Below are 27,865 nucleotides of genomic sequence, written 5' to 3'. Positions count from 1 at the left end.
ATTTTCCCCTCTACTATACACAAATGGAAAGTGTTTCTGTGCATATGTGGAAAGGTTAGCCATTTCCAGTTTTAGCATAGAATCCTGCTGTTCCGCTGACCTCCACAAGCAACTTTTTGGGTGGCATGAGACTGCAGTGGAAGTGAGACCAGAAAAGTAACTTGCATGTGTGGTATTTTTGGAGGTGGCCTTTTGGATCCCAGCTATGGCAACTGATACAGCTATGTAGTGTATGCGGAGCCTTGGATTCTGTTCAAGTGGCACAAAGATACCTTGGATTGCTGTTTCAGGATCCCATCCTTCAACGTCAATAAGATATCTAAAGGAAATATATACACATATGTGAATCACTCAATCAGAACATATTACTGTAGTGAAAATAATTCTCTAACCTCTGCTGCGATACTTACCTACATATAAGGTAACCTGTTCTGTTAATTCCATTAGTACAGTGTACTCCAATGAGTTTGTCTATTTAAAAGGCAAAAAAGGAATTAAATAATGTGAATACAAATATAGTGTTAGTGCTTTTTAAAAATAAGTGAATTTTAAAAGCATTGTTGCTCTTTACAAAATTGCTACAATTATACATCTCTGAAACCTTGATTCTAGACACATTCGTCCCATTGTTCATCCCATTAATGGTTTTTACTGCTTTTAAATTATTGTTTTAACTTTGTTAATGGTTTAATTTGTTTTTAGCTGTGTATATTGTTTTATATAGTATAATTTTATCTGTACGCCACCCTGAGATCCTAGTGATATAGGGTGGGATAAAAATGTTTTAAATAAATAAATAGAGAGATCTCTGAAATGTCAGTTTGCTGCACTGTCAAAGCCCCATTAAGATGGAATCAAGCACTGCCAAAACTGGCAGGATTGACAACCTGTTTGATGATGGGAGATGTAGGAGGCTGCCTGAATGAAGTCCTCGGCCAGCTGCTTCCTCCTTTTCTGCTTCAATTGTGACTCGTGCTGTCAGAGTAGACAGCAGAGAGGACAACTTAGTTGGTTTGCATACAGTACAGTATGCATTACTCTTGCACGCACAGGCCTGACTGAGAGGCTTTCCTCCCAGCTGATCAATGCTATGTAGAAAGGTGATTCTGCATGTGGATTGACTTTTTTAGGACAAAAATATGGATGGAAAAATTCAATGCGTGAGATCCAAAGAAACACATCAATAGTTCTTCATGACGACAAGAGGTTTGGATTTCTTGAACAGCAGCCACCCTATGCTGCATGGAAATCCCATTTGGAACTACGCCAAACGATGCATTAAGTGTGTCTATATATTGAACATGCCTGACGTTTCTTATTTAAATAGCAACTGCATGGAGGCCCCCAATCAGGATGGGAACCACAGGATGCAGGGAGGGGTTATTAACGCTTTCCTCCATGCCATGTTCCCAATGAAAATTGTGCCTCCTGAGTTGCTATTCATTCTGGCAGCAATGATAGCATCCTCCCAGGGGTGGGGTGGGGGCGATTTTCAGGATTGTTGCTTGGTGGGGGAATGGTTAAACCCTTCTCCTTGAGTGTTGCAGTCCTGATAATGATCCCTCCTCCTCAGCTACTATTTAAATAAGAAAAATCAGACATATTAAATACACACATTTAATTTATTGGGGATGTTTGCCTGACATGACAGTGCACCATGGGTTATTTAACCCATGGTGGAGCTGCAGCATGTGTGTGTGATCTGTGCGGCCATCATTTTGAATGTGCAACTCCTGCTCAGGGGTTGTCATGTTGTGCGAACCTGGTGAACATTAATTATGTGAGGGTTAAACTAGTCTGTTTAACCTTTAGTCTGTTTATGGTTTTGCGAGAGTTGTTTAACCCTCACGTAACCCATGACTGGTGGGTTCACACAACACAACCCCAAGGCAAGGGTTGGTGCCCACAGGCACTGCACATCATGGGTTAAGTAACATGTGTCATCCAGCTCAGTCTCTATCTACTTTCATCTACTGACAAGACTTTGAAAACAATGTATGAAATGGCATAAGGATCTTCCATTCAAAGGAAAAAGTCAAAATCCAACTGGGTATGCCTTATCCTTTGGGCATATCTGCAGTAGATCTTTAGATCCTAGCTAATGGCTTGGATCCACTTCAACTTGCACATGGAGCTTTCTCTGATTTCTGCTGATTCTTCTCTGCAGCTGCAGAACTCAACACCACAGCAAATCCCATTCTTGACTGTCCCCTGACCCTCAGGAATAGCTGTTTGGGAGGTGAATGGGGCTGCAGTGGGAAGGAAATGGGAAAGCACCATTACACAACCAGAACTCTGCTTGTGGTTCTAAGGAACCAATCCACTGATGAGTCTCTTTATACAAAGGAGCCTGCATGCACACAGTTACAGGTTTGTTTTCTTTTCCTTTTCATTCTAAAGAAAATCTCCTGTCCCAATCCTCCCACATCTCTCCAATCAACTAATCTCAAAGAAAGCATTTCAGAATTCAAATATCATTCGATTCTTGAAACTGTTACTAGTGAGAAAAAGCAAAGAAACCCACATATGATTCCTGGTTAGTAACATTTGAGAACTATGATTTCATATTCAAAGATACCAATAGAAAATCTGAAATCATAAATGTACCTGTCAATAAAATTTCTGAGCACAATTCTAAGACTCACTTTCGCTGGCTGGAGGGAGTTAGGAAGGGACTGGACAACCCAGTCCATCAGCAGAGAGAAGCTCTGTTGGCAGGGAGGGCACATATATCCCACCAGCCCCCAGAAAGCTCAGTGGGTGCAGTTCTGTTGGGAGTAGGCCCTGAAATAGGATGTTCCAGAAGTGGGGCAGAAGTGGCCTCGGATCTGCTGGATTCAAGGGCCCTTCATTTATCTGAAAGGCCCCAGGTCAGGCTCCTCACCTATACCAGCTTGGACCTGGCATAGGTATTTTACCTCCTGTTGAAACCATCAGGAAGGAAGAATTAAACTGTTTTTAGAAACACCAGGCTATCAACATTTGAACATGTGGTATATAGACACCACTTGCGAGTGGATAAATATATGGACATTTGGTCTGCTTTTCCTGAAACCTATGCATAACTCCCCCCTTTTAATGAATGGTGTATCTGATGAAAAAAGAAGACATTCCTATGCATGTAATATTCGTTCTTGCCCCCTATTTGTTTTCAGTTCTGTTTTGTTAAATTCACAATTTAAAAAGCCCCCGAAAAGTAAAACAAAGGAACACCAGAGAAGGAAAAAGGTGAACCCCTCTCCCACACCCACACACCTGCTTTGACTGGCGCACATTGGCAGGGTTTTGGAAGAATTGGATGATCTGCCACTTCACCCCTCTAATTTCCTGGACCCACTTAAGATGGCTCTGCCCATCTTGAACAAAATTAAAGATGCTGTTAATTACCATTTTCTGCATTTTCCCATAGGAATTTTCTGACCCATTTTTTAAATTGTAGAATAGTAGGATCATCTGGGACTTCAAGTCCAACAGTAAAAAGTTTCTTATACTCCATACTTTTAGGCAAATCCTACAAATGAGAAGGTGTAAAATGTGCAGCAAATATTAGTAATTCAATTGACAAAATATTTTAAATACAGGTTCAAAGCAAAATTCATCTTGCAAGAATGAAAAGTACACAATTATGTTGGACTCGATGGCCTTATAGGCCCCTTCCAACTCTACTATTCTATGATTCTGTGTTAAGTGAATAATCCTTCCAAAGGCTCTAGCTTCACTCAAAACTTTTGTTAGTATAAATTGATCCTCAAAATCAGGAACTGAATGAGATTGCAGTGACGCTGCTCAGTTGTATGTCAAGTTTCTTCCCTGCACTACAATTTTTCTTGCACAAGGAATCATTCTCATGAGATAATCTTTGGACAAAACCAAAGGGTTTTATATATGACACAGTAGCATGGCTAAGTATCTAGTTCCAATGGTTGGGATGTCATGGCATCATGATCATTGACCGATACACACACTGCTGTCAGTTGAGAATATAATCAGTGCTTTGTTCAGTATTCAATAGTTTGAGAATTTAATCAGATATTCCATCATGTGAGTTTTAGCATGTCACAATGAAATGTTTGTACTCTTTAAATGGTCTCTCTTTTTCTGATTTTGAACATTAAGAACAATTAATAGTATGATTGCAATATCGAACTGTGGAAATCATATCTTTGCAATCCATCACAATGAGCCACTGCACTGAATGTCTCCCAATCACACTATTATCCATTAATGTTACCAGATAGTGTGGCCAAATGCCCTATATTTTACTGGATCACCCAGTATTTTAAGGGTTTCAATATGTCCAGAACTGGACAAAATTAATGGTGACTCCTGTTCTTATTTATTTATTGCATTTTTATATTGCCTTTCTGGCTTACAAAAATTCAGAAACAAGAATGATAAACAAATACAAACATAGTAAAATACTAAACCTGTAAAAATTTAAAAAGCTGCATCTTGATCCCGTTCCTGAATGCAGAGAGAGTGATGACTAGTAACTCAGAAGGAGTGTGTTCCAGAGTTTGGGAGCAACACAGGAGAAAGTCCTTTCCAGTGAGCCTGACAAACAGGCTTCTGTAAGCGAGGGTGTCTTCAAAAGAGCCTGCTGATCTTAATAATAAAGCAGGTTCATATCCAGTTAGGCTGAGCCTCAGATAGGCAGGACCTAAGGCATTTAGGGCTTTAAAGGTTAAAACCTTGTGCAAACACATTCCTCACCACTGCTGCCACCTGAAGATCTAGGGACAGTGTACAATCCAGGAGCACTCCCAAGCTCCAAACCTGATATTTCAATGGAAGGGTAACCACATCCAAAACCAGTTGAATCCCAGTCTCCGAGCCAGGCTTTCTGTTGATGAACAGCATCTGGTTTTTTTTTATTCTGGATGCAGTCTCAGTTTGTTCATCCTTCTTCAGCCCATTATCAAACTTAACGTCCAAGGAAGGCAATTGCTTCCTTGGAGTCAGGTAACAAAGAGAAACAGAGCTGAGTGTCATCAGCATGTTGATGGCATCTCACTCCAAATATCCTGATATTTATTTATTTATCATTTATTTTATTAAATTTATATACCGCCCCATAGCTGAAGCTCTCTGGGCAGTTTACAAAAGTTAAAAACAGTGGACATTAAAAAGTATACAAAATTTTAAACCATCAAAAAAATATAAAAACAACAGTATAAAACAGTATCCATTTTAAACAACAGTTCTAGGGTCCATTAAAAAAAAAACTTAGCATATGTTGTTAAATGCTGTTAAATGCCTGGAAGAAGAGAAAGCTCTTGACCTGGCGCGGAAAAGATAACAATGTTGGTGCCAGGCGAGCCTCTTCGGGGAGATCATTCCATAATTGGGGGGCCACCACTGAAAAGGCCCTCTCCCTTGTTGCCATCCTCCAAGCTTCCCTCAGAGTAGGCACTCGGAGGAGGACCTTAGATGTTGACTGCAGTGTACGGGTAGGTTCACGTCGGGAGAGGCGTTCCGTCAGGTATTGTGGTCCCAAGCCGTGTAAGGCTTTATAGGTTAAAACCAGCACCTTGAATTGGGCTCAGAAACGTATAGGCAGTCAATGCAAGGGGGCCAGAATCAGTGTTATATGTTCGAACCTTCTGGTTCCAGTTATCAATCTGGCTGCTGCATTTTGCACAAGCTGCAGCTTCCGAACCATCTTCAAAGGCTGCCCCATGTAGAGGGCATTGCAGTAATCTAATTTGGAGGTTACCAGAGCATGGACGACTGAAGCTAGGTTATCCCTGTCCAGATAGGGGCGTAGCTGGGCCACCAAACGGAGTTGGTAGAAGGCACTCTGTGCCACCGAGGCCACCTGGGCCTCAAGTGACAGAGATGGTTCTAGGAGAACCAACAAGCTACGAACCTGCTCCTTCAGGGGGAGTGCAACCCCATCCAGAACAGGTTGAACACCCTCCATCCGGCCAGAAGAACCACCTCTCCCAGCAGTTTCATATAAACGTTAAATAACATAGGGGACAGGACATAACCCTTGGGACACCACAGACAAATCATGGTACCTAACAGTAGTCCCCCAACACCACATTCTGAACATGATGTGACAAGGACTGGAACCATTGCATACAGTGTCTCCAAGGCTCAGCCCTTCTAGGCAGTCCAGAAGGTTCACGGTATTGAAAGCCACTGAAAAGTCCAAAGCCCAATTGAAATGGATACAGATAAATAATACCATTCAAATGCATCTGGAGTTGCAAAACCACTTCCCAGATCTGTAGTGTTAAATGAAGATTGCTTTGATAGAGATCTTATTGCTGCCTCCTTAAAGCAAAAGGTAACATGCCCCTCCCACAAGGAGACATGAAGCATATCCTTTGGCCATATTGACAGTCCCATCCTAGCTGATTTAACTAACAAAGACTGAGCAAAGAAGTGGTATCCCTCAGTTCTCCAGATACCTTATCCATCTTTTTTTAAAACATAATTAAGCAGCCAAAGACAAGGTGCTATGGAAGCAGCTATTTCTTTTTCTGTACAATTTTCCCTGGAAAGAAATGGGAAATAATGTCATTTCCCTCTTTATCTGGTAGCATTTGAAGTTGCTGCAGTGCCTTGCTTTCGGCTGCCTTTATTATGTAAAAAAAAGATCAGCCAGATATTACTTTTTTATATAGCACCATCAATGTACATGGTGCTGTACACAGTAAAACAATAAAATAGCAACACACTGCCTCATAGGCTTACATTCTAATAAAATCATAAGAAAATAAGAAAGGGAAGGAAATGCACCAAACAGGCACAGGGGACCTAACCATCTTGTATCCTCATCTCATAGTAAGAATCCCAGCAGCGCCAGCAGAAGGAAATTGAAGTGTGGACCCTATTTATCTTTAATTTAACTTCATTTAGGAGGGGTTAATGATGTGGATAACTGAACAGAAAGGGGGTAATTTATTGAAGAGAAATGTATTTTGGAGCTGGATATTGATCATCTGAGGGTAAGTTAATTGAATAAGAGAACCGTTTTGGATGCAAATTAATTTCAGAATTTTGGCAAGTGTTTCAGATGGGAAATTAATGGTTTGTCTTTTATGAAATTTAAATCCTAGTGATTATTTCCAATTTTGCATATACACGAAATTAACACATGTAAATTTTATATAAATTTCTGTCCTCTCTTTCAGTAGTGTATGTTCTCTTTTTTAGCAATATGTAATCGGCCACTTTATAACCAGCCCATTGATTTTAATTTACCACTGAAAAAAATCCTGTGAAATAACTTCTCTTTTAGAATGAGTGAAATGCACAGGGTTTCACACAAACAGTATGAAGGTTTTAATGTAAAATTATCTACAGCATTACAGAATGACAATTTGTGTGCACACCAGAATTCGTATATTCCTGCGTATATACAACACTCAAATCCAAGATACATTTCTGCTTCTAGAAGGTGCTGCCATCTTCATAAGAGAACTATATATGGCCTTTTTTGCTTGTGAATTGCTGCTTGCCGCCTCCTGGTGACCTTTGTTTAGTACAAATGTTGTGGTTTCTGTTTCCAACTTCTATTTTTTCCTCCTTCTCAGCTAGCAAAAGCTAAGATATATGTGCTTAGGGAGCATATGGTACAGCGTTTTTGTAGCTTTCTCTGGTATATCTGCAATTTTGCTTGTATAAAACTAAGGCTTCATATTTCAGAGGCTGCACTCCTATTCACACTTAACTGGAAGGGAAGCTCCACTAAACAGACCAGGTCTTACTTCTGAGAAACATGCATAGATTTGCTGAACAGTACAATTTTGTATGCTAAGTTGTTATTGATGCATTATATGCTGTTAAAGTGATTAAGTTTAGGTTTGATAAGAAATAAGCCTTGCATATATGCCATTCCACACACCCCAATTTCCTTTTTTCTGGAAGAAATTGACTTCAGAATTTTATGTTTCTAATTTGCCTGTTACACAAATTCTTCCCCTCTTTATCTCTGCTTCCAGTTCCCTTGCTCTCCAGTTTCTCCTGTGTCAAATATTAGACTGTAAGCTCCTTTGGGATAGGGATGTCCTGCTATATTTTGTAAAGCACCATACACATTGATGACACTATAAATAAATAACTCGCATCACGGAAGAGCTCATCAAACTCTTCACTGTTAGAGATTGCATACCACATAGAAGATTGTCTGTTTTTAGTTTGGCATTAAAAAGCACAGAGAAAAATTTAAATTCTGTAAATACCAATGTAAATTACCTTAACATCATAATATCTTGTTGTATATGTTAAATCAATAATTAAGCCAAGCTCCATATTTAGAGCTTTTACTGCAGCAATCAGATCTTTTGGTGTAAACTTTTGAGTTGGTGTCAGTCGGTGGTTGATTGCCTAGGATGGGGAGAAAAGAGATTGCATATGGGAAAATATTTCTATGTAAATGGAAAAATCTGACTCATACTTCTGAGAATCAGAAAATGAAACAAACATTCAAAACTAGCAGATAATTTTGAAGTGCATTAATTCTTTAATTAAACATAAAGAAAAGGCACATTTTTTCCAGTCCAAGCTGGTTGTTTTTCAGTCCAGGCTGGTATGGAATAATGCTAATTCAAATCCCAACCTGCATTGCCCCAAATTGAACACATGAATGTAGTCTAACAAAGCAGGAATTTTGCTAAATGCTAGACGTTTGTTACAAGCCTGATTAAGTGAAATCACTACAGCTCCATCTTGTTTCTGGGAAGAGAAGCTGATAAACAGAATCTAGGTGGAGTAGATCATTGTGGAGTAAACATCTTTTATCTATGCATTTTCACCTTCTGAAGTATCCTTCACAGCAACTTTTGCAACATCATTGTTTATCAGATAATACACAACAACGAGAACCTCCCATTCTTGAATTTGTGAGTGACTCCACCCAGAGCAGAGAAGCTAAGAAACAGTACTTCTTAAATCGGAAGAAGCATATCCACTTTTCACCTATTCTATTCTAAAATTTAACTTGTACATTATTTATTTCATTTCCGTATCGCCCCATAGCCAAAGCTCTCTGGGTAGTTTACAACAATGAGACGACGGTTCCCTTCTCTCAGCATTAAAGATCAAGCTAGCCAGGCAAACTTTGTAATTTGCGTAACCCACTAGGAGTTGTAATCCAGAATATCTAGAGGGCACCAGGTCCCCTACCCCTGATGTAGGACATCTATTTTTTTATTTTATTTTTTGTGTCATTGCATAGAAACTGCCTTCAGTCTGTTCATCTCAATTGCATTTTTTGAAGCAGCTGAGGTACAGATCTGATTCTTGAGACCCTGGAACACTCTACCCTGCAGTGATGGCAGCCTTGATGACAGACAGATTGTGGGAAGGGGAGATGAAAGGAAGTCCTTCCCCTTTCTTTTAGTGACTATTCTGTTGGTATTATTTGTTATAAAATGTATAAACCAATCCATATCAAGAGATATTGGAGTGGTGTACAATAAATCAAAACACAAAATACAAAAAGGTAAAATCAAATTCTGCTGGACTCTTCCCCCCCACAGGGCAAACTGCCATCTTGGCCCTGTGGGGAAGAAGAAGGACCGAGGGGACAGGAGCAGGCAGAAGTAACATCGGGGCCTGCTCCTGCTGGACTCTCCCCCCCCCCCCACACACAGGGCAAACTGCCATCTTGGCCCTGTGGGGAAGAAGAAGGACCGAGGGGACAGGAGCAGGCAGAAGTAACATCGGGGCCTGCTCCTGCTGGACTCTCACTCTCTCTCTCTCTCTCTCTCTCTCTCTCCTCCCTCCCTCCCTCCCTCCTTGACTCCTTTTCCTTGTGTGTCATGTCTTTATTAGATTGTAAGCCTGAGGGCAGGGACTGTCTTTTTTGCTAAGTGTAAGCCGCTCCGAGAGCCTTTTTTGGCTAAGGAGCGGGGTATAAGTATGATAAATAAATAAATAAATAAATAAATAAATAGAATAGTGGTTTGAATTTACACATCAGCCAAGAAATGCTCGCCTGAAAAAAGACAGAAACACCAAAAACAAAGTGTAGGGGCATGCCATACCTGTTGGAAGGGTATTCCGTAGGGTGAGAACTGCCGCACTAAAAGACCCATTTCCTGGTGGTTTCCAAATGGATCTCCAACCCATGTGGGACCACCAAGAGTGTTTTTTCAGAAGAACTCAGTGATCAGTCTGGATGATAAGGGAGAAGGCATGTCCTCAAGTATCCTGGGTTCAAATTGTTCTGGGTTTTAGACTAGTACAAGAACCTTAAACCTGGTCTGACAGCAGATGGGTAGCAAGCACAGAGCCTTCAACAGAGGTGTTACATGCTGATATGGAGTGGCACCTGACAACAGCCAGGCAACTGCATTAGAGGCTGTGTTAAATGGAGTTATCCAATAAAGGACAAGTTAATAGAAAACATTAATTATATAAAATGTACCTCAATGTGGGCAGTATCCAATGCTGTGACTGTGTCTCAACTGTTTGTGTTGCACCAGTAGGATCCAGCGCTAACACAACCCTTTGAAACTACCCTCAATACAACTTGAAATGCTCATTTCTGGAAAGGGACAGGGCAGCAAAGTTCCCATCTGCTAGCTCTTCTGACCTGTTCTGTTTCACACATGAGCATTTCAGTTTGTTTCCAGTTGCTTTAGCAAATGTTAGCTTCTCATTCCACTAGCAATAATTACTACTAATGAGCAGCGGCATTGGATGGTGCCCAGTATCTTTTATGCTTTTTGATTAACATAAATGAGTGGAAATAACATTTTATACATACCCCTTTCAAGGGTACTTTGAAAGCAATGAATCGAGTTCCTGGTATAGGTTGTCCAACTGGTGATACATTCCGCCATCTATTAACAAAAGCAACATAGGTTTGCATTTAATTATGCCTGTGTTAGAAAAATAAATGTCATAACTAGTGTTTAACAGGGCCCTGATCCAGTTGTGGATTGTGTTTATACAGCAGAAGTCTGCCTTCAGATTACTGTACCGATTACCAGGGGAGCAGGGAAGGTTGGCCTGAGGTCTGAATCTTAAGATCTTGTGTTGAATGGAAGGAGGGTCTCTTAGTGATGAAAACCATTATTGCCTCTGCCAAAACTGATAGTTTTCCATTAGTGACTGTTCCTAAACTGATGCGCTTTTCCATCTGCTTGAGACTGCGCATGTAGTTTTCAGTCCAATTCTACTGAGTCTCAGAAGCCACACATGCAAGCCCTTTTGTGTTCTTCGTTTACAATCGAGCAGGTGTTGGGACACAACAGTCTGTTCCCACAGGTAAATCAACCTTACTGCATCAGGCTGCAGGAGTTGAAGCAAGACTTTTCCTTCCAAATAATTATTAATAAAATACAAAAAAAAAGAAAAGATCTTAGCACATCAGTACAGCTTCAGAGAACCATGAGATCAGTATAAGACTGTATGCAGCATATACTATGATTTTGGGAAATCATGCCAATAAATACTGGTGTATGGAAGGGTTACATTGGAAGAGACTATTTGCATAACATAGCTGCCTGACATCTGTGGAAGGGGAAAGCATTAGGTGATAAAATAAATACTTAGCCCTACTGTCTTTAGGTCTTCCAACTCTAGGAAGGGGCGCAGCTGGCATTACTATTCCTATTTATTACATTTATATCTTGGCTTTTTCCCTACAAGGAACCCAAAGTGGTTTACATGATCCTCGTTCTTCTCTTCATTTTATACTCACAACCACCCTGTGAGGTAGGTAAGGCTGAGAGTCAGTGACTGGCCCAGAGTCACCCAGTGAGTTTCATGGCCAAGTGGGGGCTAGAACCTAGATCTTCTGAGTTCCGGGGCTCACGACTCTAATGACTACTCCACACTGGCTCTCTGGACATTGGGAACTGGAGGTTAAGAACTATATACAGGACAGGCAAAAATAATCCCACTCCAAAATAATGGTCATTTGCCTCCAATTCAAATAATTGTTGCAGCTCAATCACAGGATTAGAGTGCAATTCTATTGACTGCACCCTTACTGTTTGGAAGCCCCTGAGATTCCTATGCCCTGCCGTGCTGAAGCCAACAGGGTGGGAGGAGCAGAGGAGGAAATCTTTGCCTCTCCATCCTCCATTTTTTTTTGCTGGACAGGCTTTTCAGCCTCTCTAGCAAAAGCACTTCAGAGGAGGAGTAAAGGACACTGGAGGAGTCTCAGGATAAATTGTATCCTGGGCTCTCTGGTCTCCTCTCCTCCCCACCCACTGGAATTCCCCTTTTTACCCCTCTCCAAGTTTGACTGCTTGACCTTGGAGAAGCAGCCAACACATTTCTCTCCCTGCTGGTTACAAGTGAGCAGGTGAGGGGGCGTTGAATCTCTAATTCCCTCGTCCGAGGTTGGAGCACTGTCTCCAACCTCAGAGGGGGGAATCTGAACTAGGGACCATAGGATTGCTCTCTTAGAGAATTTGGGCTGGGGAAGGCTGTTTATTAAATGTGGGTTCCATTTCAGGCTGTTATGGAATTTTATCAGACACTGAGCATCATCAGATGAGTGTTTTATAGCTCATTACTGGCCACTCATGAATGTTCGGGTTTTCATTTGATGTTGCCGTCCACCTCCCGCGCATCTCCTGCTCCTTCTGTCCTTTTTTCCGTCAAAAAATAAGACCCAGAAAATTCAATTTCATTTTTTTACTATTATGAAACATGCCATTTCCTTCTGTGTATGGAAGAAGTAGTGCAATAAAAATGCCCACTGAATTGGCCATGTGGTTGTTACTTCCTTCTTTCTTCCCCATGTGAAGAAAGAGGAAGCTGTTCATCTCTATTGTGGGACAGAAGCAGAAGGCAAAGCAACCGTAGGAAAAAGTCCTACCCCCACACCCCATCTGATGAAGCTCATTGACAACTTTCAGAAAACACAGAAACCAAGCATAATCGGATTTGGTTAACTGCCTTAAAATGTGGAGTTTATATAGCATGGGGTTTGGTATTAAAACGGTTTCTACTTTCAAGTGAGATCAGTATCAACACGTTGTTTAAATAACTTATTATTTTTATTCTTTATTGTTTTTCCTCCTTTCTCATAATACTAGAACGTGGGGTCATCCCATGAAGCTGATTGGTGGGAGACTCAGGACAGATAAAAGTACTTCTTCACACAGCACATAGTTAAACTATAGAATTCTCTACCATAAGATGTGATGACCACCAATTTGGATAGCTTTAAAAGGGGGTTGGATAAATTCCTCAAAGAGAAGGCTATCAACGGCTACCAGTCCTGATGGCTATGTGCTGCCTCCAGTATCTGAGGCAATAAGCCTATATACACCAGTTGCTTGGGAACATGGGCATTAGGATGCTGTTGCACCTGTGTCCTGCTTGTGAGTCCCTGGTCAACAGCTGCTTGGTCACTGTATGAACAAAGTGCTGGACTAGGTGGACCTTTGGACTGATCTATCATGGCTCTTCTTATGTTCTTAATGCAACAGTAACTAGTGGTATCTGAAATAACCCTGGAAATGAGCAAAAACTCTCATTTTCAGAATGGGAGAAATCAGTGGTGTTCCCTTCTGTGAGTTCTGATGATCTGCCTCAAGCTCCCGTTGCCCTAATGGTCTGGTGCACTAGTGGGCAGGCAGTGTAGGATATTACCGTTAGAATTTACCCTTGCTCAGGGGGTGGGGAAGCAAATAATGTGGCCGTAATGTGACTGCTGACATGCAACTTCTGGTAGTGTTTGAAGCAATTGTTGGGAAGGGCTAAAGACATGGTGATATCCCAGGCCACCATTTCTGATATGAGAAAGAACCATAAGCAGAAAACAATACTTTTGCTATGTTTCCACTCATACTGTTGGGTGAGCAGGAACAACTGGGAGTTAGTGCTGCCTAAAGCAACCCCAAAGGGGAGAAAAAATGCTCATTTCCAGATCAGGACAGGTCAAGCAGAGCTCGCTTTTAAGGGTTCTGCAGACCTGACCCATTCCAGAAATGAGCATTTCCGCTTGATTTGAGAACCACTAGCTCCCCATTGTAGTAGCAGTAAGTCCTGCTGGTATGTGGGCAGCACTGCCCCATAGCACCAATGTGATCTACAGTTACATCTTATAAATATTACTGGGGGAGGAGGAATGCAGCTACACATGCCAGTTATATTAGAGGGAGTCCTATTATTATTATTATCATCATCATCATCATCATCATCATCAATATATATAGCAGCAGAGAATGAAATCCATCAATAGCAATACCAAGCAATACAAAAAAAATAATAATCCAATTTTAAATGGAATGTTTCAAGATTTCAAAGTTGTATTTATTTCTTAAAGGCCTGGAACCAAAATAAAAAATACAAAATACAAAGTAGACATTTGGCAAGCCTCTGTGGAGAAAGTATATCAGAACTGGGGGGCCAACACTAAGCAGGCCCTCACTTGGTATGAGCATGCAGAGAAGTGTGTCCACAGAGGATCTCAAACAGAACCAGCATCAGGGTTTGGCACCATTTGGTAGATACTGATGGCCTGAGCTCTCAAGAGGGCCCACCACTGATCCTGCTACCAACACCAAATGATAGGTAGAGCAAACACAGTCTGGCAGCCCTCTCAGTGCTACTTTGCATGGTGCTGGGTGGCTGTAGCTAGTGATTACCATTTTAATTTCCCCACAATGCCTCTGGGGTACCAATGCAGTATCACTCTGGAGTGATGTCATATCAGAGTCCCAAATGCATTATAGGGAAATTAAAATGGTGGATGCCAGCAGCAAAGCTTGGTAGCTATGTTTTCATGCTGCTGCTGCTGCATCCAACTGATACCGCATGGTAAGAGAGAAGGAAGCCCCCCCCCCCACCACAATAGATGGGGAGGCCCAAGGGGTACTGACGGCCACACCAAAGTAGCCATGGTCTTAAGATCTAGGTGGAAGTAATTCTTCCAGCAAGCTAGTCATGTGCGATTAAGGGCTTTAATGTAAAAACCAGAACTTTCAGTTGGAGCCAGAAACAGACAGGAAGCCAGTACAGATGACAAAGCACTGTTGTAATATGGCTGAATCATCCTGTCCCAGTTAAAAATCTTAAAGCCCTATTTTGCACTAGCTGAATTTTTAGGCCATTTTCAACTTGTTGAAGTAATCAAAAGTGATTGGTGCCAGATAACTGAAGCAAGATTATCAGTTACCTTGTGTATAGATAACACAGAGTAAAATAAAATCCCAGAGGATCCATTGATAAAGTTTTGATTGTTATTTGGCAATTGATGAGAGTTACTCAAGCACATATAATAAAAATATACTTGAGAGAACAATCAGAAGCCTCCAGCATGAGACAGAATCCTTTGCCACTTTGGAAACCTGTAGGCATTCACTCAGAAGCCTACCTACAGAAACCCTTGTGCATGCTTGGAGCGGATTGCAGAATCATTGCACTTCCACTCTGTGCCAAAAAATTTCAGCGCTTAACCAAGCTGCTTTTCTCAGCCATACTATCAGATAAATGAAAATATCAAGAAAATATCCAAGAGTGAATACATTAACATTGTTGTTAACCACCTTATGGTTCACAGAGAGCCAAAGTTACTTGGCTAATGCTTGCAGTAGTGCTCTTCTGTTGAAGGTGTTAATATGTACCTGGATTGTCTTAAGAAAATGGATTTGGCTTATTAAAAATCTGTATTTTCCAACATATTTTCCAAGTTGGTTCCCCATGAACAGAGTTTATGAGCAAAAGAAAACCTAACGAAAGGTTTAACTGAAGGTATACAGATGCTTTTAAGTGTTATTTTGCTAAGTTTAAAAGCTAGAGACTACCTTTCAGAGCAATAACCAGGAGGAGGGCCTTCTCTGCTATGGCACCCTGGCTGCAGAATGAGCTCACTAGAGAGGTTCGCCTGGCACCTACATTATACTGTTTTCAATGCCAGGTGAAGACCTTTTTATTTCCCCAGTATTTTAACAGTTTATCATCTTAGGCCCTTTCTACACCTACGGGTGTAGAGGGAGGGAGAGGGGCGATCCCAGACCTACCTGCTTCCGGGATCGTCGCCTCGTGTTCACATGGCCGTGTAATGTCCCAGGCGTCGCGTCTGTCAATTTTATTTTATTTTTAAAGAAGAGCTGGAGTGCACTTGGGCTCCAGCAAACATTAAGGTACAAAGAAAAAAGCCCCAACCCCCGCTCCCCACCGATGTGCATTCTCCTCCCGACCTGGCTCCTTCCCTCTGCTAACCCCCACTACACACAGGGAGGAGGGAAGAAGCTGGGATGGGCTCCAGCACCTCACGGTCATGGGACGATCCTGAGACCACGGGAAGAACTGGGTTTTCCCAGGGATTATTTATCCCTGGGAAAACCTGCACTCATTTTCCTTTGCCCCCGGGAGTCCCTGTGTGTCATTTGGACACACAGGGACTTGGCCATGGCCAGCCCGGATTTTCGGGCTGGTGTAGAAATGGCCTTAATCTTTGCTGTTTGAAATCTGTATTTTAAATCTGTATAAATCTCTACATTTATACTGTGGTTTGTTTTATACCCTGAATTGTACTTGATGGTTTTAATTTTTGTGAACTGCCCAGACAGCTTCGGTGAGTGGGTGGTATAGAAATGCCATAAATAAATAAATAAAAACTAAACTTTGACTGGCTCACTTTTAATTGTAGGTGTCTGTTAATCCCTTCATGATTGTTTACAGGCCATATGTTACTGGCATATCATTGTAGTTTGGCCTGCACCCATGTTTATAAAGGTGTATAGAGACTTTTTGTGTTCAAGTTTCATTTTGCTCCAATTTGCAATTAATTGTTTGTTTAATTTATGGAACATTGTTATAGAAGATAGCCTTTTTTAAAAAAGTTTTAGGGACATAAACTCTCGACTTATAGTGAAAACTGTTGTTATTCGTGGAATCTGCATGTCAAGAGTTTTCCAATGAAGTATGTTTCATGAGAATTGGTCAACAAGAAGGCAGTCAAAAAAGGATGACTAACTCCCATTGAATTATATACATAAGACATGATTGTGTTTGCAAAATACTAAATTATACCTACACATTCTTCTCCAACTAATAAAACAGGCAACACAATCAATTAACAAGATATGAAGGAAAGGTTGAACAGGAAGATGACACGTAGATGAAATATTCAAGTTTTTAACTTCACTGAATTTGTTCCACATGACATGCCAATTGTCAAATGTTGAACACATATGAAAATATGTGACCATAAAAGACCATCTCTTAGTTTTATACAGTACTGTGTATTTCCTTGGTGAAAATCAGATTGTCTCTGTGCAAGAGTACTGCTGTAATAGATTCTGCAATGCTTTGGGTTTATTACTTGTGCATGCAGAAGTGGGAAACCTGTAGCCCTCCAAATGTTGTTGGATGTCCAACTGTCATCAGCCCCAGTCAGGAGTATGGGAACTATAGTCCAACATAATCTGAAGAATCACAAGTTCCCCAACCCTGGTCAAGAAACTGAACTATGCTTGACTTTTTAAAGGCAGTCTTTTTCTGTATCTCTGCTTTTATTTGTACGTTCAATTAACTCTTTAGAACAGTTGGTGCATGTTCTCAATGAATGTCTGCATAAAAATTTAGTTCCTTCTTAGCTGTAAGCTTGTATTATGCCCGCAGTTTCCTATGTCCTGGTCTCCCTCTAAACCAGTGGACTTCAACTGGTCCAGATGCGAGACTCACCTCAGACTCCCAACCTGCAACATAGGACCCACATTCACAATTTTCTCCATGCTCAACATGGAGGCAATGGCTTTGCCATGACCCATCTGGACTGATCTCACAACCCACTTTTGGGTCATGACCCACCAGTTGAAGACCACTGCTCTAGACTCTCATGTTTTAATGTAGTTAAAACAGAGAATGAATGTTCAGTAAGGCTAAGGGAAAAAGAGGAGCATCAACAAAATGCCCTGGACTATTATTGGAAATGCACTGCAAGCACCGCAAATGCAAGATGCTCAGACACTGACAAAACCATGTACAAAGTGAGCTCTACTGCTCTCCTTTCTATTGCCACACTATCTTTCTGCTTGTCATGGCTCTTGACAAGAGCAGACCATTCATTGGTTTCTGATTTCATGGACCAAGCTGGGATCCTTGGCACCAGGTTTTCTTACTCACCCCAACCATACTCAGAATCACTGCAGGTAATTTAATTCCTATAAGTATCCTGTGACTTGGCTATAGAACAGGTCACTAGCCACAGAATATGTCTGTCAAACTTAAACTAATAATTCCAGCTCTGAGGTGCAATTGTGCACATGCTTCACTGTGCATTGTAGTCAAGACATATCTTTTTAGTGTAGATGTTGTGAAAGTATTGTGAAATATTTTTCACTTTTGGAGATCACTAATTCAGGAAATGAGAAACATTTTAAACATAGGAACACCAATAGAGAAACCACTATGTTCAGATGCATTCTGGCCATCTGAAAATGAGGTTGTTATTATTATTATTGGGGAATCAGCACGTAACAGGAAAACATTTTGAAAGAGACCTGTCTGAAAGAAAAATGTTTGAGCCCTCGATTTCATGTCCTAAATAGAAATCAGAATTCATAACTGTGCTCTATCATCCTTCAGAACTGTATGTATTCTGCAAATGCAATATACATGTTTGCTTTCAGCATCCTAACCACCCCCAACTCTTATTTAAAATGTTCCTAACCCTTACTGACATGAAGATGAATCTCAGAAAAGCAGGAGTGGATGGGCAAGATTGTGCATGATTTCCAGTGGTCAGGTTCATAGTTTCAGTACCCTAATTAATTCCTCCACTTCCCTCTCCTTCATGAGTAAACAGAAGTAGCATAAATTACACAAAATAAAAAAGCTAATTTTTAGTCAAAGAATTCAGCTTTCTTTCAGATGTAACAAGATAATATATAAAGTGGTCCATATTCCCTTAATTTAGGTAAACATTATTTTCAGCTATGTGAACTTAAGTTTTCACCCCCAAATGAATAGTTTAAAAGAGTATTTAAAGCAAGTTTAATAATAGCTGATAGGTGAAATAATAAAGAGACACTGAGGTGGTAGAACCTTTATCTTTTATTGGACCAGCTTGTCAGAATTACAAATTAAGCAAGGTCTTGCAGCTTTATTCTTCAAAGATTGTGTGGATTCTTACTTCAGAGAAATGTGCATGCATATAATTGTACATGTGGCCCCTCAAAGACAACAAAAAATAGGCAAGGGCTGTCTGTCCCCACATAGCAATGCCACAGAATTTAAATATTAGTTTATTTCTTAAAACAAACAAACACGTTTCATTAAACAGATTATGTATCCCCCCGCTACAGAATTTAAACTAGTTTCCCTAGTTTTTAATTCTTTGGGATTAAAGGATAGTTATATTCATATAATTATTAACCTATCAAAGTTGAGCTGGGGCTAGAGCCATCATAGCAATAAAGGTGAAATAACTCTTGCGAATGTGAGCTGTTCCAATGGGAAAAACATGGTTCAGTTCAAAGATCATGCCAACCTATGGTTTGAGCTTCCAATGTAAAACAATGGCTTACAGCTGCATGTCTGCTTCTTTCACATTGTGCTTTATAGGGTCATTTCTGCTTCTATGAAGTAGTAGCTCCTGGAGGTAGATTGATGGCTGCAACTCTAATTTCCCAATTAAAACATCATGGCAAACCAAAATAATCAAATCCATCTCAAGTCATAGTTTCCAATTCTGGTTTGTCAATTCTTTAACTTTAGCATGATAAATTGGCATGATATTGGAATTCAGTTTGTTTGATTTTTTCATACTGGTGTGATCAAAAGGCTAACTACAATGCCCGACTTTCCACTGGATGAAAGTAACTACTATATATTTACTTATTACTACCTTTCTGTCAATGTATTTGAGGCAGTTTACAATTTTGGATAATTACTGTAATATAATGGACAGGATTACAAAAGGAAGAATAAATAGGGCATCTCATATATGGTATCTCAAGTCACATGATAAACATAAGCCACAGTGGCTTATTTAAATCGTGGTGTGTGCCAGGTGTGATTTGAATCATCACTCCCTGGGCACAATTTGTCATGTTGTCCAAAATCAGGGGGGTGGGAGACATGGTTTGTTGGAAGGGGAAACATATTTTCAATAGCCCTGCAGCAGCCCATGGTTTCCCTCTCCAACTAACCATGCCACTGGGTTCAGATAACACAACAATTTGTGCCTGAGTGGTGATCATTCAAATCAAACCTGGCATGCATCATGATTTAAATAAGCCACTGTGACTTATTTTGATTGTGTGAACCAGTCCAGTCTGTGTTTGATCGGGCTTTCCCATTGTGAATGTAGGGATTTTTTTTCCTATTCGCAAACAATCAAGGAAAGCACCTGCATATCTAACACTCCATATGTGCACTGCATCAACTGACTCAGAAACTTATTCTATACTAAAAGCAATAGATGACACAGTATGCTATCATAACTTTATTTTTCAAAAATAAAAAACCACTTCACAATACATACACACCAATATCTGAAGTTGTCAGAATAGAACACAGTTCAATACTTTGCAAAACATAGAAACAACTATTCACCTGGTATCTCAAATCAAATTAGACATTTTTCTGAAATGCAATGAAGTAATTTCAGGGATGACAATAAGGATAACTAAATTCAAATAGACAGCCTCACAGACAATTGGGATGTTGGATAAAAGAATTCAGTGGTCAGACATGGTATTTTATCACATATTAGCAGCAGACACATGCCTGTAGACCCCTTTTGGCTTTAAAAATGTTCTTCTGTAAAAGTGGCTGTACAAAAGCATCTATTAAAAATCACTGTGAGATGTTTTAGAAATAAAATGTGTTGATTATAGAGCATTTAACCCATTTCTTAGGAAGGATGATACATTTTAAGTCTAAATTTACCAAAAAATAAATATTACTTTGGAGAATGCTAGCTCACAGTGCAATCCTATGCATGTTTATATGGTCCTACAACTATGCTGGCTGTGGAATGCTGGGAGTTATGAGGCTCCCCATCCCCTGCAACATCTGCCCTTTGTTTTATTTTCTGGTATACAGAGTCCTATAAAAAAAATCAACATATATAAAATAGAGATCAAGTTTGAGTTCAAATAGCAACGTGTGGCCATTAACATTGGGATTAACACTGGTGTCACCACCACCACCACTTTTTTTTTTTTACCAGTGACAATTTTTAATAACATCATCCTAATTAAAAATGATCTTAAGAGTGCAATCCTATACATGTTTAGACAGGAAAAAAGTTCTATAACTCCCAGCATCCCCCTGCCTAATTTTTTCTCCCAACAAAGAGTACCATGAAAAGCTATTGGGGGCAAATGCCAGCATCTGTTTAGGGATCTGTGTGATTATAGTGTTTTTACACTGTAAGAACTGCACTTCTTACATTTTTATTGATAACAAAGTCACCAAAAGACAGAAGACCCAATCTAGCTTTAGGCAATTAATCATGCATAGCAACTGTTAGCCATGTAGAGAGACATATCCCCATGTGAATTAAAATATGAATCCAACTACATCAAGGGGGGGGGGCTGGATGAGCACTATGTAGTAGATGCACATCATCTGCATTTGATACATGTATGGGTCTCCTCTGCAGGACTAAGGCATTCAGGATCAACCTCAGTTCAACTGAATAGTCCAGAAATTCTAGTTTCAGAATTTGGAAATGGGTAGATTAATTCTGGAAACATTTAAGATATGAGCCTTTCAAGAATTTTTGATCATGCCATGAAGAAGAATGCCAATCCTTAACAACACCATCCCATCAGCCCTATGCATTGTCAATGAACTAACCATCTTTTTTACTTTCTTTTCACTCTTGATTCAAGTTCAATTTTTATCACTGTACTTATTATATGGAAGATAAGAACATAAGAGCAGCTGTGCTGGATCAGAACAAAGGCAAGTATCTTTTCCCATAATGTCCAATCAGTCTATGGGAAGTACATGAACAGGACATGAGTGCAAGAGCATCCTAAAAGGCTAGGCTGTTAACTGGTGCATGGTAACAAAAGAATTTATATTAATGCTAATGGAAAACTTTATATTAATTTGCATCTGAACCATTTCAAGTGGTTGAATAAGCTACAAAATCAGTTCAAATTAGTGGATGAAAATGAGTTAAGCAGCACTCATGAACCCAACTTGGAAATAAAGCAAGATTTTAAAACACTGGACTCCTTGCTATGCCCTGATTTCCAGATCAACCCTCTTTTGGCAGCTTCTTACACTTCTGCTCCCTGCAACTGCTTCTCAGGTAGCATCTGCCTTACACAGTGAGCCATTTCACAGTGAGCCTCATCTTGCTTGTCACCTCCCACATTTAGGGTACTTCCATGCAAGGCTCCTATTGTGTAACCACCCAGCTTTGAAATTTTACAGGGAATCTAGATGATGTTTTCTTCCATTTGTAAGTCTCCCATGTTTACATATCCCTTTTCTGTCTTTTTCTTATCAGAAAAATATGTTAAGGAGGAAAAGATGGAATATATGCATCACACTTTTTGATTGGGAGCACTAGGACTCCTCTAACTGGAAGACCTTTGTCCTAACACCAATGCCAAACATTCCAGATTTTACTAACAAGAAAATAGATAAAACAGTGGAGTTTGATTCTCATTGAGAAGTGATGATGCATGCAAACCATCTCACCATGTGGGGCAATTGCCACCTGGAAGCAACTTCAGGCAGCTTTTGTATGACAAATGTAACACAAGAAGTGATCCATAGCTACAATTGGGAAGGCTTAAATATTATTGCGAAAGATTAGGAAAGCCCATTGCAACAGGAAGAACTTACCTATAGTCACACTTAATAGACTACAAAGTTGAAGTTAGAAGTGGTATATTTGGATTTGTGTAGCTGTATATGTCTTGCGCTGATCTATGTATGTGAATTTACACAGATCCTTAGAAGTTTTGGCAAGTTTTCAGTGGCTTGCTGCGCAAGCAGAAAACCAGTGTGTCATCAATTCCTTCCCCCACCCCCATGAATCTGCATCTCTCAGCACCCATCCCTCTGTAGGCAGCCACTGCAGGACGCAGCAAGCTTCTATCTATGCAGAGGGATCCTTGGAACTAAGCCTATCCATATGATCACTACCTCTAATAGTGAACTCAGGTAACAGAAACAGAGCCAAAATGGAGTCACTGAGAAACAAAGAGGTGGTATCATATGCTCATGGGAACCCTGAGATGTGAAGAAGTACAGTAAGAACACATAAATGAGTCCAATGCCAACCGATCACAATCGACAGCCATGGGACGTTGAGTGTCAATTAGAAAAGAAAATCAGAAAACTGTGTGTTGGATGTGGAATGGAGTGTCTTGGAGGATGACAGAACTGGCTTGCTTGCTGACAAGCATCCTGAACAGCAGCACTCATGTTAGGAAGCAATTTTGTTGCCAATTCAGATTGTACAGCTTTAATGATTATATAGATTAACTCAAGAGAGAAAAACCTATTTTGCCATAATAGGGAAAAAGGTTGGACAACTCAGAACTAGTTGTAATAACAGAAACCAATTTCAAATCTGATCGAAGATTTCAATTTGTACTACATAAATATGCAAAGAACAGCACAGCTATACTTCAACTCCTTCAGTCATAACGAATGGAAAGACATTTAAGCAAATTGCTCAGAACTGACAGCTAACTTGCAATATTTTCTTTTGACAAAATAATCCTCCCACAAAAAGATCCTGCAATCTAAAAAGTTAAAGTAAATGAAATATGTCACTGTTCTGATCAAGCAAAACAACTAAGGATCTAAAACAGTTTGAACTAGATCATGTCAGCTATGATTATTTATTATCTAATTGTCTGCTTCATTAAGAAAATGGATTTTAAAATAATGTTTCTTAGACTAAGACTCCAGCCAACAGTGATAGGGCTCATATGAATGTCACACCAGCAAATACAGATTTCAGTGCAGACAGACTTTAACATGTGATTATAAATGCATAATCAATTCCATGATGAAAACATATCCATCTCTATTTTAGTGCACAATGGTGACAGTTGCACAGCCTTCTTGCATGCTACCCAACTGGAACAGTCCAAGACCTGTTGGCTACATGCTGACAAATGCAGTAAGCAAAGTCATAACACGTACCCATCTTTCAGTTACATGTTATATTTATTTTTGCTATTTTATTTGTTACCACGTTTCCCAATAATTCCTTCCATTTTAAGCTATTACTCTCAATGCTATATTCCAATCCAGTGCTTCCTCTGCCAAGCTTTGAGCTACTAAGGTAACTGATTGCTTACAATTTATACCCATTTCAGCTGTTCGGTAAATATATTCTCAATAGTGAATAAATAAAGTCTTTTAGAAAAAAAAGCACAATATTAAACCTTTTTAGGTTTCCTGAAATTCTGTGTTAATAATGTAAGGGAGCAATTCTATGGCCCCTAGATAGCATCTGAGGGGCTACAGAATACTTCTGATTCCCAGATGCGAGACTGAATAAAATGCTCCGCCCTCGAAGGGAGAATCCATGATCCATTCCCCCTCCTCGCTGGCACAGAAAGAACTGTGCCAGCTGCCTCTGTGAGTTTGGGAACACAGCCTCAGAGAGAGGGAAAAAGAGGTGTTTCAGTGGGCAGGGAGGGCAAGAAATTGAAGAGGCCAGGATATGTGCTATCCTGGGGCCACTCCAGCCTCCTTCCCTCCCCTTCCGAAACGCTTTTGCTAGATGGGCAAAAAAGCACATCTAGTGGAAATGCAGGCACGAGGATGGAGAGACCAATATAGTCTCCACTCCTCTCCCTGCTGCATAGGATGGCATAAGCCTCCGAGTTTGGGGGCTTATGATTATTGTAATAGGATTGCACCATAACTCTGGTAAATAAAACTTGCAGCATATACAACATTGGTAATTTAATACCAGGATATAAGAGAGCGGACAAGAATGAGAGGCAACAGAGGAAAGAGCAGAAAAATTGAAACCAAAGTTGCTATGACATAATAACAAAGTTTGTTTTGGAATTGCTCTAACAGAATTTCTTTAAAATAATATTGCTTAGCAATATTATTTGTATATTTTTCTAATGTCATTTCCTGCCTAACTTTGATAAAGCAATCTAAGTTTCAAGATAAAAATCAAATTAATCTCTAATTAATGTCAAATTTAAAAAATTCATTTCTCCATTGAAAACGTGTGCTTTTCCACTGAAAATGTGTTGGGCATTTTCACATGTCACAAAAGTGGAGAACTTTATGGATCAACTTTGTGATGAACAAAAGCATTTGCTGCTCAATAAACATGGGATAGTTGCACAACTCGGTGTTGATAACTTTATTGAAAAACAACAACACCCAATCAAACTTACAAACAGAAGCCCAGATCTACCAAGTTATGCAAATAGCCCAGGTGCAATTAGGGGGCAAATGTGTTCACATAACTGACCAAAACTACCCTGTGCCAGGATGATATCATGTTATTCTGAAGTAATCTCAGTGTCAACCTGTCATGTCATTGACATGATGAGAGGATGTAGTTTTATCCCACTTCTATTTTACATACATTTGAAGATAAAGAAAGGAGGAACAGGAGCCATCTGAGGTGGACGGAGCATTCATAAATAGTGTGGGATAAAATACTCACCTGGGGGATGATAAACTGTGTCTTCTCTATGCTGTTGCAAATACTTACCTTGCCTTATTGTAGATTGCAAAGATGCTCTTGAAGCAAGAGAATAGGTGGGGCTGTAAGAGCCCCCCCCCTCTCTCCACATAATATTTATGGGATACTTACCCTTCAGGGATAGTATTCTTCTTTACCATGCTGAAAGCAGGAGCAGACAAGAGCAGGAGGCAGCAGAAAAAATGGGCAGCACTGCAGCAAATAAGAGAGAACCGCGCAGTTAACACGGTGCCAATCTCTTTCTCTAATTCTCACAGGGCTGCCCCTAAGGGCCAAATTAGCTGTGATAGTGGCAGACTTGTTTGTTTAAATCCAGATTATGAATAATGCAAAGAACAGAGGGTCTGGCTTTTGGAACAAGAGGGTGAAGGGAACTGAAACCTCTCCACATCTCTTGTTTATCTCCCCCCCCCTCCAACCTAATAGCCTCTGCCTCCATGGCAAAGCTTTCTTGGTATAGGAGATCATTTGAGAGAAACACTAGGAAACTGTGAGAAGAGATAAACAGTGGGAGGGTTTAGCATCTCCTACCACATCCCCTTTTGTTCTAAAAACCAGGCCCCAAACGCTCACTCTTATTAGGGCAATAGGATAGATCACCACAGTTCATGATAGTCTTCCACTATCATGTCTCGTTTGGCCTTAAGTACAAGCAGTCAAAGGAGTGGAAAGCGGCGGCGGCGGGGATAGTTAATTACGGGTGGGTGTTCGGCTGGCGAGCCCAGTTGTTGCAAGGCGCAGAGAGCAACTCAATCCCGCCGCCTCCCGCTTGAAACAGCAACACGATAAAGCGACTCTCCTTCCACCTGACTTCCAAGCAAGAGACACTGAAGAAGAGGATGGAGCTGTCCTACGGGCAGCTTGAGAGGAAGAGCTGACCCGGCCAACCCCGTCGCTGAGGGGCCGGTTTGTGCTCTCCCACGAAGGGCCAACAGTCCTCCGCTTCATGCGCAAGAAAAAAGAAAAGGCGCCATGGCCTTCACAGGGTTCCCAGCTGCCCTGAGGCGGACACTGAGGTGATGGACCGCGTAGCCCAGGATGGCGCCGGCCCACAACAGGCAAGGGCGGGGGGCGTGTAACTGTAGAGCCCCCGAACCCCTCCGGCTAGGAAGCTACCGAGCCGCGGCACGGTGTACCGCCAAGGCAAGGCACGCAAGGGGCTAGCGGTTGGGAACGTGGCAGTTCGTACCCTGAGTCGGGAATTTCTTTCCAGAGAAAAGCGGACGGACCCGGCAACAAGGACCCTTCCCGAATGCTCCTTGCACTGCGCACGCTCCGCAACCGGTCAGGGCAGCAAGCGCATGCCCACCTGCTGTTGGAACACGGAGCTCTTCACGCGCATGCGCTAGGCACTGTTTTGCTCGTTTTTTGGCGGTGGTGGGGTGGACTTGGAGAAGCGAGCAAGTCGTTTCTGCGCATGTCCTGTAGGAGGTTTACGTTCGGTGAAGGATTGGCGCTTCCCTCAGGATGGTCGGACTGCGAAATGTCAGTGCGCATGCTCGTATGTAGGGCCACCATTGGGAGAGCCCTCGCTTTAGAGCAGTTTCTCTTTTGAAATGGAGATATCTGTTTAGAAATCCTCTCAGATAAGCAGACGTTTCGCTCCCTTTAAATCCCCTCAGAGGGAAACGGCTGCGGCCTGGTGAAAATTGCCTGACAGTGCCACGTTCAATTAAGCACCAGAAGGGCTTCTGAGGGGGAAACGGTGTGTGGTGTTTTTTTGTAGTCCGCCATGATCAATTTAAGCGGATAGTTCGCGTTTTGACGAAGCCAATCTGTTTCTCGGAGGTCTTACAAAGCTATACAAGGCAAAGCGGGTCTAGAGGGAAAGAATAGCGCTCACAGTAATCCTGATAGATACTTGAGGGGGCGGATATGTACTGTTACCAGAGCATTTGGGATATTTAAGGCTAGAAGATCAAATTGCAAAACATGAAGGACATTGTGGTGTTCTGAAATAAGGAAGTTCATGTTATCCCTGGGCATGATCATATGCATGTTTACACAGAAAAGGTCCTACAAGTCCTAGTGTGTCCCAGCCAGCATAGATGGGAGTTTTATTTTATTTATTTATTTATTTATAACATTTTTATACCACCCAATAGCCGAAGCTCTCTGGGCGGTTCACAAAAATTAAAACCAACAAGTTGTTTTATTAGGACTTTTTCTTTCTAAATACCGTATGTGTAGTATTGCACTTTTAAAGGCCTTACAAACATGTCCCTGTGTCTACTTGATATGCAAAAGCCTACAGTATTTTTTCTCTTTTGT

General features: G+C 40.8%; 1 protein-coding gene across 1 annotated transcript in view; it reads right to left on the bottom strand.

Annotated features, from left to right (window-relative positions):
* LOC134402925 (uncharacterized) overlaps positions 1 to 26,867 on the bottom strand; it is a 37,223-nt gene extending 10,356 nt beyond the window's left edge. Inside the window, exons 1-7 of the mRNA XM_063132861.1 lie at positions 26,784 to 26,867; positions 25,706 to 25,786; positions 10,727 to 10,802; positions 8,209 to 8,340; positions 3,388 to 3,511; positions 411 to 471; positions 273 to 319 (exon numbers count right to left, since the gene is read on the bottom strand). Of these exons, the coding sequence (XP_062988931.1) occupies positions 273 to 319; positions 411 to 471; positions 3,388 to 3,511; positions 8,209 to 8,340; positions 10,727 to 10,802; positions 25,706 to 25,734 (469 nt within the window). The 5' untranslated portion in view covers positions 25,735 to 25,786; positions 26,784 to 26,867. The remainder of the gene's footprint in view (positions 1 to 272; positions 320 to 410; positions 472 to 3,387; positions 3,512 to 8,208; positions 8,341 to 10,726; positions 10,803 to 25,705; positions 25,787 to 26,783) is intronic.
* Positions 26,868 to 27,865: the final 998 nt, after the last annotated feature.

This window comes from Elgaria multicarinata, chromosome 8 (genome assembly GCF_023053635.1).
Source record: "Elgaria multicarinata webbii isolate HBS135686 ecotype San Diego chromosome 8, rElgMul1.1.pri, whole genome shotgun sequence".
Taxonomy (NCBI): Eukaryota; Metazoa; Chordata; class Lepidosauria; order Squamata; family Anguidae; genus Elgaria; species Elgaria multicarinata.
The sequence above is the reverse complement of the archived record's forward strand: the minus strand, read 5'-3'. Positions and strand labels throughout refer to the sequence as shown.